This window comes from Panthera onca, chromosome C1 (genome assembly GCF_046562875.1).
Source record: "Panthera onca isolate mPanOnc1 chromosome C1, mPanOnc1 haplotype 2, whole genome shotgun sequence".
NCBI classification, from domain to species: Eukaryota; Metazoa; Chordata; class Mammalia; order Carnivora; family Felidae; genus Panthera; species Panthera onca.
In genome coordinates this window covers 1,066,190-1,079,193 of record NC_138346.1, presented here as the reverse complement: position 1 = coordinate 1,079,193, position 13,004 = coordinate 1,066,190, and the positions used below count along the sequence as shown (strand labels likewise).

At 56.5% G+C, this 13,004-nt stretch overlaps 1 protein-coding gene across 7 annotated transcripts in view; it reads left to right on the top strand.

The window, feature by feature from the left end:
• Positions 1-13,004, top strand: part of SNED1 (sushi, nidogen and EGF like domains 1) — an 87,709-nt gene that overhangs the window by 20,062 nt on the left and 54,643 nt on the right. For 6 of the 7 annotated variants that reach the window (XM_060624380.3, XM_078450632.2, XM_060624379.3 and 3 more), the window contains exons 2-6: positions 4,796-5,083; positions 7,994-8,134; positions 8,765-8,927; positions 11,775-11,900; positions 12,141-12,254. In XM_060624380.3, the coding sequence (XP_060480363.2) occupies positions 4,796-5,083; positions 7,994-8,134; positions 8,765-8,927; positions 11,775-11,900; positions 12,141-12,254 (832 nt within the window). The remainder of the gene's footprint in view (positions 1-4,795; positions 5,084-7,993; positions 8,135-8,764; positions 8,928-11,774; positions 11,901-12,140; positions 12,255-13,004) is intronic. The other variant, XM_078450633.2, reaches the window with a different exon arrangement.

Genomic DNA, 13,004 nt, shown 5'->3' with positions numbered 1-13,004 from the left:
GGGGTCTCTTTTATAAGGACACTAATCTCCTTCATGGGGGATCCACCCTCATACCTAGTCTCCTCCAACAGGCCTCACCTCCTAACACCATCACAGTGGGGGCCAGGTTTCAACATAAGAATTTGGGGGAGATACATTCAGTTCATAGCACCTTCTTTCACCTTCTTTGCCCTTTTCCCCTCCTTGCATCTCTGACTTTACATTTCCCTTTGACTTGGCTTTGTTTATGTGGGTCTGCTATTTAGTTCCTACTTATTTATTATTTATTTATTTCAATTATCTTTCTTTTGCCTTCAGTAATGAAGGATATTTTATCTGGGTATAAAACTGCAAGCAGATTATTTTCTTCCAGCGTATTCAAGACACAATCCCACCATTTTCTAGTCCCCATTGTTGCTTATGAGAAATCAGCTGCCACTCTACGGGAAAGACCCTTGATGATAATTCATATATTTCTCCTTTTATAACTGTCTCCTTATCGTTGATGTGCATTTACAGCAGTCATTTGTTGTTGCTATATTTTAATTCTTCCAGCTAGGGAATCACTGGGATTATTGAATATGAGGCCTGATGTCTTTCATCAGTTCTGGAAATTCTCAGCCATTGCCTTTATACCTCCTTACCCTCTGGTGCTCCAAACCATACCTGTATTTGACCATCCTCCTGCTTCACATAAATTTTCTTTTCTTTTCTTTTCTCTACTCTCCATGTCTTTGTCTCTGTTCTAAATTCCAGATGGTTTCTTCTGACCTGTCTTCTAGGTCCAGCTCACTAATTCTTCCTTTAATTGTGCTCTTAAATTATCTATTTAAATCTGCTTTTAAATTATCTACTTAGTTCTTAATTTGTTATTTACTTAGTTTTAGTCCTAGAATTTCTATTTAGTTCTTTAAAATGGTTTATTAAAGGGGCGCCTGGGTGGCTCAGTCGGTTAAGCGTCCGACTTCGGCTCAGGTCATGATCTCACAGTCTGTGAGTTCGAGCCCCGCGTCAGGCTCTGTGCTGACAGCTCAGAGCCTGGAGCCGGTTTCAGATTCTGTGTCTCACCCTCTCTCTGCCCCTGCCCTGTTCACACTCTGTCTCTCTCTGTCTCAAAAATAAATAAACGATAAAAAAAATTTAAAAAATAAAATAAAATAAAATAAAATAAAATGGTTTATTAAAAAGAGAATTTCCATTCCTGATTATTTTTTTTGTCCCAGACTTTGCTTTAGTCAATTTTTTATATTGTGGACAATACACATAATATAAAACTTAGCATCTTGACCTTTTTTTTTTAACATTTATTTATTTTTGAGAAGAGAGAGACAGAGCATGAGCAGGGGAGGAAAGAGAAACATGGAGACACAGAATCTGAAACAGGCTCCAGGCTCTGAGCTGTCAGCACAGAGCCTGACGCGGGGCTCGAACTCATGGACTGCAAGATCATGACCTGAGCTGAAGTTGGATGCTTAACTGACTGAGCCACCCAGGTGCCCCTACATCTTGACCATTTTTAAGTGTACAGTTCAGTGGTATGAAGGACATGTTGTTCAGTCATCACTACCTTCACCTCCAGACTCTTTTCATTTTATAAAACTGAAATTCTGTCTCCACTAGACACGCCCCCACCCCCGTCTCCTCCAGCCCCTGGACACCCCCATTCTATTTTCTATGAATGTGACTACTCTAGATCCCTCATATAAGTGAAATCATAGCATTTGTCTCTTTGTGACTGGCTTATTTCATTGAGCATAAGGTCCTCAAAGTTCATCCATTTTGTAGCACATGTCAGAATTTCCTTCCTTTTTAAGACTGAATCATATTCCATCGTATGGATGGACCACATTGGCTTATTCATCCATGCATTGGTGAACCTTGGGTTGCTTCCACCTTTGGGCTGTCGTGCAGAATGCTGCTATGAACACGGGTGTACAAAGATCTCCTGAAGACCCTGCTTTCAATTATTTTTGAGTATCATTGTGGATGAATTGTGTCCCACCCAAAATTCTTATGTTGAATTCTTACCCCCCAAGGTGATTGTACTTGGAGATAGAGCCTTCAGGAAGGTAAATTGAGGTTGTATGGGTAGGGTCCCAATCTGATAATAAGAGGGACAGACACCAGAGAGCTCTCTCCCTTCTCGTGTGCACACAGAGGAAAGGCAGTGTGGAGACACAGTAAGGAGGGAGCCATCTACGAGCCAGGAAGAGGAGCCTCACTAGAAACCAATTCTGACGACACCTTCATCTCGGATGTCTAGCTCCAGAACTACAAGAAAACAAATTTCTGTCGTTCAAGCCACTCAGTCTGGTATTTTGTTATGGCAGCCACAGCCGACTAATACAGATATATACCCAGAAGTAGAATTTCCGGATCATATGGTATATCTATTTGCAATTTTTTGAGAAACTGCCAACTGTTCTCCACAGCGACTGTGCCATTTTACATTTCTGTCAGCAGTGCACAAGGGTTCCAGCTTTTCCGTGTCCCTGACCGCACTTGTTCTTTTCTAGGTTTTTTGATGGCAACCATGCTAATGGGTGTGAGGTGTTAGCTCATTGTGGCTTAGGTTTGTATTTCCCTAACGATAGTTATGTTGAGCATCTTTTCATGGGATTATTGGCCATTGGTAGATCCTCTCTGGAGACATGTTTATTGAAGTCTTATGCCCATTTTTTAATCAGGTTGTTTGTATTTGTTGTTGTTACTGAGTTGTAGGAGCTCTCCATATGTTTAAGATATTAAGCCCTTATTAGATACATGATTTGCAAATATTTTCTCCCATTCTGTGGGTTGCCTTTTCATTCTGCTGATAGAAACAAATATTTTTAATTTTGATGAACTCCAGTTTGTCTGTTTTTTTTTTCTTTTGTGGCCGGTGCCTTTGGTGTCATATCCAAGAAATCATTACCAAAGCCAATGCTGTGATGCTTTTATCCTATGTTTTCTTCTAACCTTTATATGTTTAGCCCTCACGGTTAGGTCTTTGATCCATTTTAAGTTAATTTTTGTATCTGGGGTGAGGTAAGAGTCCAACTTTGTTCTTTTGCATGTGGACGTCCAATAGTCCCAGCTCCATTTGTTGAAAAGACTGCCCTTTCTGTTGCCCCCCCTTGATGAAAATCATTTGCCCATATATGTGAGGGCTTATTTCTGGGCTCTCTATTCTCTTCTATTTGTCTATATTTCTGTCTTTAAGCCAAGACCTCACTGTTTTGACTGCTACAGCTTTGCAGTCCGTTTTGAAAGCAGAAAGTATAAGTCCTCCAACTTCGTTCTTTTTTCAAGATTGTTTTGGCCATTCTCTTGAAGAAACTTAAAGCTTGCACTTGGAACACAGTAAACTTAGTCATTTTATAGTCTCTGGTCTGATAATTCTGATATCCGATGTTTCTTGCATTTCTGCTGATTCTTGTGAGTGGTACCTTGTTTCCTTATGTGCCCAATTATCTTTGTGACCTGGGTTTTGTACTTGAACAATTATTTACAGGAATAGCTTGAGGCCTAAGGTGATGCCAGCTTCCACCAGAGAGGGTTTTCTTTGCTTCTGGAACCTCAGGATGCTATCCATTGGGAACCGAGAATCCGAGCCTTGATCCGAGTCCCAGTTCGAGGGGCCCTGGATCGCTTGGGTGAGGGGACGGCAGAGCGTGAGGCCGCATGAGGACTGTGTACTTCAAGTTCACCCGGCCGCATGAGGACTGTGTACTTCAAGTTCACCCAGCTTAGTGTGGGGGCTTACCCCCAGCCCCGAGTGAGCGCCGAGCTTTGACGTCTCTCTCTCTGTTCTTCCACGAGGCTGCAAAACTTTAGGTCTTGTTTGCAGCCACTGCTCCTCAGTGTGCAGGTGCACTCACTTGGGTGGGAAGGAGCTCTGAGAGCCGGGCTCACCTTCGGTCCCTCCCTGTCCTCAATTTGGAATCCAAGCCCTGAAATACTTCACTTGCTCGATCGCTCTCGGTGCCTTTAAGAAGAGAGCTGTGCTTCTCTGGGTTACCGGGCCACCCTCACCTAAAGGGCAAGTCCAGAGTCTTTTCTGAAAGCATAGTTCTGACCACGATCCTCCCAGGAGCAAATCCTGACAGTCTAGGGCCCAGCTCTGTGCTCACTAACTCGTTCCAGGCTGCCAGCATCCCGGAGGCAATAGCTAGTGTTATCCCCATGTCACAGGTGAAAACCCAGGGCACAGAGAGGTGAAGGCTGAACTGCCTCCTGGTTGCACGGCTAACTGCACTGGGACCAGTTGCGTCTTACCGCACAGACGCCGCCTGCCGCCCCCGACACCCCCTTCTGCTCAGGAGCCTTCTGCAGCTCCCTACTGTCTGGAGTCCTGAGCACAGACCCTCCCCACCAACCAGACATCCAGGCCTTTCCGGCCTCCCCTCAGCCCACCTCACACGGCTCCAGCTCACCTGTCCGGACCTGGATCCAAGGCTGGCAGCCTACTGCGCCTCCCAAGGTGCCTGGTTAGAGTGGGACCCAGGACCCTGAGCGCCCCAATTGCCCAAGGCCAGGGCCCACAGTGGGAGCTCCCTGACCCCACAGCAGCAGCCCAGGTCTGGGCGCCGTGCGGCACATCAGGTAGAGCAAACAGGTCAGAGCCTGTGCCTGAGCGCGCAGCCTGTCCGCAAGGGGATGGGACAGGCCGAGGGGTCCCATATCAGGGACCAGGAACTGTCAGGCCGTCCTAGGGTTGCCCGGTTCAAGGCCGGCTCCCCCTTGGAGGGCGCGTGGCGGGTGAGGCAGGGGAGGCCGCCGGGCCCGCCCACCTGTCCCCAGGTGCCCACTGGCCCCCCGTCTGGCTTCCTGACAGGTGAACAATAACGGAGTCGTCTCCTTCCTGAAGGAGGTCTCTCAGTTCACCCCCGCGGCCTTCCCCATCGCCAAGGACCGCTGCGTGGTGGCAGCCTTCTGGGCAGACGTGGACAATCGGCGTGCAGGTGACGTGTACTACAGGGAGGCCACTGACCCTGCCACGCTGCGCAGAGCCACAGAGGATGTCAGGCGCTACTTCCCCGAGCTCCAGGACTTCTCCGCCACCTGGGTCTTCATAGCCACCTGGCACCGTGTGACCTTCTTTGGAGGCAGCTCCTCTTCCCCCGTGAGTTTTTTGTCCTGGGGGAGGGAGGACGTCGGTCTGGGGTCCAGGCTCTCCCTCCAGGGACCCTGCCTTGCTGAGGTGGGTCAGACATAATCACTGGTGCACGGCCGAGAGGGGAAAACTGGGCTCAGGGATGGAAGTTACTCTCCCAGGGTCGCAGAGTCAGGTTGGAGGAGGGCAGAGCCCTGACCTTCCCCAGCCACCACCCCCCTGGAACCCATCTGCCTCTAGGAAAATGCCAAATGACCCGATACAGGAGTTCACACGCTAGGGAGATACCGATCATGTGTTAGAAGAGTCTCCTCTTGGAATGGTTTGAAACTCAACAGGTTATGCAGGAAGTTTATTCTGTTTTATCCTTTATTCTGCGATAACGCCAAACGACGAAGGCACTGGGGACCCGTGTCTCCTATGCGGCACATTCTAGACGCCAAGGGCCGAGAAGCACTCAGCCAGCACAGCCCGTGGGACTGCTGTGCCAGGCAGAAGGTGGCAGCTTAGCCACAGGAGGCTCCGTGGCTCGAGGGACGGGAAGGCTCAGAGCAGCCCCGAGGGATAGATGTGTCTGCACAGTGAACCGCAGGGGACAGGCACGGGCACAGCAGTCAAGGGCAGGGCCTGGTTTCCCGTCACACACACACACACACACACACACACACACACACACACGAGTGGGTGGGCAGAGGGTGGGAACAGGTGAGGTCTTCACTCGGCATGGCGGTGCGGGGTCCCCAGTAGCGGCGGCTCGGAACACAGCGCAGGTGGAGAGCGCTGGCAGAGTTCTCCAGCAGCGGGGGGGACCGAGCACGCCCCGGAGCGAGGCAGCCGCTGAGCGACTGCGGCGCTCACTTCCTAAAAGGAGGACAGTCAACAGGGAAAGATGGGCTTTTTCTGTAAATATTACTACGGATGAGCGTTCACGCTGGTGAACTTCATTCATGCAGAGCCCACTCATCTTTCGCTACGTTTTACTTGTTTTTTCTTATCACCAATTTGTAAGAAAAACATCTGTGCAACAAAAAGAAAAAAAGAACCAGAGATTCCACCACCAAGAGGTAACTCCCAGTAAACACTTCCTATTGTATACTGACACCCACTTTAAGAAATAAATAGAGCCACGGAGAACACGCCGTTTTGTGGTTTTGTTCGCTCAACAGCGTCCGCCTTCCCCACGGCATCGCGGAAACCGTGATGTCACCCGTGCCCTCTGTTTCCTGAGCCCCTCCTGTGTTGCCAGAGGAAACCTTACTGCTCTCCGGTGTCCGGGCCCAGGGGTGCGAATGTCTGGGCAACACAAGAATTCTTATAAGGGCTCAGAGTTCTGAGTTGGGGCTGGGAGCGGGGCCGGGCGCTGGCGGACCCGGAAAGCCCTCCTCTGGGAACAGGCCGAGTGACAGGAAGGGAGGAAGGGACGTAAGCCCCACGCCCGGCCTCGCTCTCCTCACACGCCGGGCCTCAGCAGCTCGCGAAGCCCCGCCGCTGGCCTTGCTGGCCCTAGTCTCGCCCTCCGTCCCCCCTCGGCTTTCCCGCCTTCGTGGCCGCGGCGTCCTGCTCGTATTAGCCCCGGGTCTGCCATCCCGAAGGGGAGCACTCGGTCTCCCTCTTGCTCATTCTTACAGAAGTAAGAAGATGGACCATATGAGGCCCCACCGTGTCGGGCGGCACCTGTGCCCCGAGGCGGGCACCGCGCGGCCCCGCTAGATCGGGGACCGTCTCCCGGCACGAGGCTCCAGCAGGGAGGCCGCTGCCCGCAGAGCTCTGACGCGCCTCTCAGACTCGTGGCCTCAGACATGCGAGTGAGCCACGTGTGGCCACGCGGTCTCCCTGGGCCCAGCAGGACGCCCGTGGCTCCCCTCCCTCGCCAGCGTCACGGGCAAACGGGGAAGGCCTTTTCCTTTTCCTCCCAGGCCTTTGGCATCCAGGGCTGGCGAATCTGTTCAGTGTGACCGGGCGGTCGCGCTCTGCTGTAACGCATCTGCTCACGCGACCCTTGCCAATTCGGTCACCTTTCTCGTCTTTTTCTTACTGGCCCGTACAAGTTGTGCTTGAATTAAAGACACCCACAGTTTCGCCGGCCACCTATGTTGTAGAAACATCTTCCACTTTGCCGTTTGCTATTCAGTGTGATTTTACGGCACTCTTTATACACAGAAGTTTCTGTAGTCAAACATATAAATCTCCTTTCTGGTTTTCACGGTCGACAAACGTTATGCTTCAAGTCCTTCCCCGACGCAGCTCTGCAGACTCGAGTGCCCATATTTTCCTCTAGGGCTTTGATGGTTCCATCCATAACCTTACTTGACGTGGGCTTTATTAAAGTGATGTAAAGATGTAAAGCTCTAATTTTATCCTCTTTCAGAGAGTTTCCTACTAGTCCCAAGATCACTTTTTAAACAGCCCCCCTCCCTGCCCGATCTGAAATAACGTCTCCTACACATGCTGCTCAATCAGTTTCATGGAAGAGAATTCCATGGAAAACAAGAATTACTAAGACCACTTTTTCTTGTTTCCTTTTTTTATCTCCCTCCCGCACCCCCCCCCCCTTTACGTTTTTTTGTTTCACACAAGGCAGTGGTGCGGATCTGGCCCAGTCAACGCTCACCCTTGTGCCCCAGCCACCACAGGGCGCAGCGTCTGCTCCTGGCGTCCGTGGGCCCTCATGACCCCTCGGTGTGTCTCGCTCACCAGGCGACAGATATTGGGGGTCTGGGCCGTGCCGGGGCCTCAGACGCTGGGGACACGGTGGAGGATGGGGACGAGGCCATCAGCTTGACGGCAGATGGCTGACCACCTAGTCGGGAACACAGCCGGTGGATGATGACAGTGCGCGAAGGGATGCCGGAGGGGGGCAGGGCCTTGCGGCGTGGACACTGGGGTGCACAGCCCTGTTCAGACCTCCCTCCTCGGCAGGTCAACACGTTCCAGACCGTGCTCATCACTGACGGCAAGTTCTCCTTCACCATCTTCAACTACGAGTCCATCACGTGGACCACAGGCACACACGCCAGCAGCGGGGGTGACACCACTGGCCTGGGAGGGATCGCGGCCCAGGTAGGGGCCCGGCTCCCCACCGCCACGCCTGTCACAGCTGACAAGGCGGGCAGACCCTCCCTGCACACAGCCAGTACCGTGAAGAGGCCAGTGGTCCTCCGTGCACTGACTGTCCTAGGGGCTGGCCCGTGGCCCACAGAACTGTGGCCAGCAGGAAGTCTTAAGTGTGGAGGGCGTGGTCAAGTGCAAGTCCCCAAGGCCAGCCAGTGCTCCTGCACTGTGTGAAGCCCCCCACCTCCTCCCGGGCCACCTACTTTCTCCTGAGCTCACACTTGCCCCTGGCCCCTGGTCCTTATGGGAGCTGAGACTCCAAGGGAGTGAGCCCCGCAGGTGTGTGTGTGGGGAGCACGCCAGTGCTCAAGGTTGGTGGCTGGAGGGACTGGCGGCTGGGGTCAGGATCTGGCTGGGAGGTTGCTGATCGGGACAAGGACGACATGGGGGGCGGTAGGGGTACCCCTAAACCTGTAAAGCTCCAGGGTTACAAAGCTGCCTTCCACGTGATTTCTTTGACCCTGGCCACTGGGGGGGGGGGGGGGGGGGAAGCGGGGGGGAGGCGTTACGTGGGTCTCAGGAGCTTCAGGGGGACCTGGGGTCCCAACTGGCGCCTGCCCCCCACTCTCCCCACCCCAGGCTGGCTTCAATGCGGGTGACGGGCGGCGCTACTTCAGCATCCCCGGCTCGCGCACCGCGGACATGGTGGAGGTGGAGACCACCACCAACGTGGGCGTGCCCGGGCGCTGGGCGTTCAGAATCGATGATGCCCAGGTGCGCGTGGGGGGCTGCGGCCATACAAGTAAGAGGATGGAAACAGCGGCTCAGGGCTGTGGGGGCTGGGGTGGCTCAGGGAGTCGGTGGGGGGTGACAGGAGGGGACCGGAGCAGGGAGGAAGGGATTGGGATGCTGGGGACAGGGAGGAGGGGGCAAGAAGAAGGGGGCTGGGTGCTTGACGGGGGAAGGGCAGGATGGGAGAGGGGGCGGGGAGGACGAGGCCGGATGAAGGGGGTGCTGGACGCTGGGGACAAGCAGGCTGCTGGAGGGCATGGCTTTGCCCACCCCTTCCCCCAGCCAGGAACCTGGGCTGGTACCGGCTCGCCCCTTGAGCCCCATCTTTTCCTGGGGAGGCTTTCCTATCCCTGCTCTGGGCGCCGCATGGGGGAATATGCTGGAGACCACGGAGAAGCCGGGGTGGCCCGTCCTGGGTCCAGGAGCTGTCACTCTCCCCTCATTCTCCCCCAGCCTGTGTCCTGGGCTGGGGAGGGGCACCTGTCCCCAGGATCGCCTGGAAGGCAGGCGCCCTTTTCACTCATCTCCCCATGTTTGCCAAGGAGTTGATGCTTGGTGGGATTTGCTGCCTGTTTCACACCCCCCGCATCTGCCTGACCAGAGGGATCTCCCCGACACCCAGGGGGCCTTCAGGCAATGACCACGCATCAGACGGGGCGGGGTGGCGGGTAGGGTCCACCTTAGGGCAGACAGTCGGGACTGGCCGAGGAAGGATTTGTCCCAGCCCCTTCCCCTGTGTGGTGCCGGCCAAGGTGCAGACTTTCCTGGAACGTGCTTAGAAATGGAGAGGGTGTGTAAACGGTTGATGTGGCCACTCTGAGGGGAGGACTAACCACAGGCCTGCAAAGGCTGAGGCCACAATGACGCCCACGTGGGGACCGCCTTCGCGGACTCACCTCCCACCCACAAGGAGACCGAGGCCACAGAGAGGACCCTCTTCCCACTTCTCCCAACCCCATAGCTCGGCGAGCGAACCCAGCGCGGGTGGATCCCACCCAGACCTTCCAGGGCAACAGGCGCGCACTCTGCGGGGACAGGGGCAGGAGCCGGGGAGGGCGGGTGTGCGCCCCGGCGGGCAGGAAGACTCACCAAGGCCTGAGGGTGGTGCCCCGGTGAGAGATGCCTGGGGAAGCCGAGCCCACCCACTCACCGGAGCACCAAATAGGCCCCAGCCAGAGCCTGAGCCCAGAGGATGGGGAACCCACAGGCCAGGGAGCCCAGGAGCCAATAATTTTGCCCCTTCCCCAAAGTGGCAAGCGGGGCACCCAAGAACGCAAGCCCTCCTGCAGCCCCAGGGCGGGCCCGGCCAAGCCCGCGGCCTACTCTGCCCATCTGGGCTCTGGGCGGTGGAGTTTCAGGGGTGGGGACACCGCTGCGTCTCTGATGGCAGGGAGGTCTGTTGCTTGTCACCCGCCAGTAGCCAGGGGCTTAGGCTGTGGTTAGGGATCGAAGTACGGGTGCAGGTGTGGGCTGCCGTGAGCGGTGCGGCGTGGACGCGGGTGTGGGAGCAGGTGTGAGAGCAGGCGTGTGTCTAGGTGTGGCCAGGCCCCTGCTCCCCACAAAGGCTGCAGGCTGTGACCCTGAGAAATGATCTTCAGAAGAGGGTCTGGCCAGTCCCTCGGGGATCCTTTTCCCACGGTGACGTGCTTCCCTCCACGATCCCAGGCTCCTGGGGGAGTAGACGGAGGAGGCAGGGCTGGGCCTTCCGAACCAGTGTGCACAGAGGCCCCCGGGAGCCCCCTTGCTTCCCCGCGGCCACGCTGCAGGCCCAGGAGAGGGAGCCCGAGCGTGTCAGTCCGGGCTGCCTGCACACGGGCCGTGCCGGGACGGGAGGGTCAGTTCACACGCGAGAGGCAGCGCCTCCACCGTTGGAAGGCTCCCTCCTGAGGAAGGCCGGTCCAGAAACGGCTGGTGGACACAGCCGCCACACAACGGCCGGCAGAGTGACAGTGTGACCGAGTGAACGGAGGAGGGGTACGGGTGAGGGGCGGGGGCCGTCCGAAAGATACCCTCAGCTCTGACGGTGTTCTGGGCCACGAGGCCCTTCCGGGAGTGTCCCCCGCTTGCTGTCCTTCATACCACGCCAGATCTCCCGGGGCCCTCCTAGTAACGGGAGATCCGAGACCTGGGGGTGCTCTAGTTACCTGCCAAGCTGTGCTTCTTCATCGCAGATTTCAGTGGCCCTACTTCTCCAGAGGGATACGGCCCCCTGAGCTGAGCTCTGTGGGCTGCGCGTCCTGCGAGGCCCAGGCATGGGGTTGGGTGGCCCTCGGGGACCGCTGGAGACCCCCTGGCCAGGAGGCCATGATGTGAGAAACCCTGACTTCAACCCTGAGTGTGGCCCTCCTGTTTCACGCGGGGAGACCCGGAGGGCAGCTGGGCGTGCGTTTCCGTAACTATCACGGGCGCCCCTGGGAGCAGACTGCATTCCCCTCAGAAAGGCCCGAGGGACCCCCGCCCACCGCCTCTGGCTCCCACAGGGGTGGGTCCCCCTCGTCCACACCTGCAGACGTCCTTCTCATCGGGCTCACTCGTGCCCGCACACCTTCCTGTGTCGCTAGGCACCCTTGGGTCTTGAACCTTGTTAGTTCCTCAGACAAGTTGATGCATTAAAGAGGTAGGAAGTGCTGTGGGTTTAAAGGATTCTGGGAAAGCCTGGCCTCCAGGGAAAGCCAGAGTCACGGCGTAGGAATCTAAACGTCAGCAGGACACACGGCAGGTGCACTGGGCACCCTGGGAGACCTGGGAAGTGAATCGTGGATGCTGGGTGGCCAGCAGACCACCGGCGATCCCTCAGAGACGGGCCCTTTGGGTCAGGGGAGGGAAGGGACGGCTCGGCTCCCTCCTGTGTCCACAGCCTCCGTGTGCCTGGCCCTGCGTCCCTGCCTCAACGGCGGCAAGTGCATTGACGACTGCATCACGGGCAACCCCTCCTACAGCTGCTCCTGCCTCTCAGGCTTCACCGGGAGGCGGTGTCACCTGGGTGAGTGTGCACTGCAGCACAGCCAGGGGCCCCAAGAGCCCAAGGTCGGGGTGTCTGTCCCCACAGTGTGGGCGATGGAGAGGGGGCACACAGAGGCTCCCCGACAGAGAGCATGGCAGGCGGGGCTACGGCTGCCCTGTCTGAGCCGACCCCCCCTGAAGCGAGGCCGGGAGGGCGTCCGGGCAGAGTCTCCCCAACCCGGCTTCGTCCACTGAGGCCCCAGCCGGCCCTGTTTTTCAGATGTTAACGAATGTGCTTCCCATCCATGTCAGAACGGCGGGACCTGCACACACGGCATCAACAGCTTCAGCTGCCGATGCCCAGCCGGCTTCGGGGGGCCCACCTGTGAGACAGGTGAGAGGAACGCCAGCGGCTGCAGGGCACCCCGAGTGGTCCTGCCCGGCCAGGGACACGTGGTCAGCCCGGTGGGGGCATCGGGTCGGCATCCGCGGAGGGCTCGGCGGTAGACTCGGGCAGCCCCGAGGCTCGTGGGGGCAGGAGCGGAGACTCGAGAGGAGAATCCAGAGCGCCTCCTGGGCCCTGGTGCACACACCAGGGATGACACATTGGAGCGGTCGGTGCCCGGTTCCAGCCGGGCCACAGGGCCTGCACGAGGGCCGCCCCAGGTGCTACGGGCCATCACTTGCCTCTCAGCTCTGGACTGAGAGGGGGGAATGTGGGGGCTCCTGAGGTCGGACAGGCCAGCTGTGGGGTGCAGAAGGGTACGACCCCCCACCCTCTTCCTCTCTGTACCCCCAGGACCCCAAACCCCAACAGCCCCCAACAGAAGGGGAGGCCCCCAGGTCTCACAGGAGAGGGTTGGGGTCCTTCTTGAGACTTCCTTGTTGCTGCACCCCACCTGCCTCCCTCCTTCCAAACACCACCCCCTGCCCTTCCTCCAGCACCTCTCTGGGGTCCCTTCACCCTGGCCCTTTGCCTACCTGGTGCCGGAAGGGGGGCCCCCACTTCCACCCCCAGTCTCACTGTGGGAAGCTGCTAGGGGAGCCCAAGAAAAAGAGCCTCTTAAGATCAAAGCACCGTGATCCCTAACGCCCCTGGGCTGGGCCACACACCCATTCCCCTAAAGACACTTACTGATGTTCA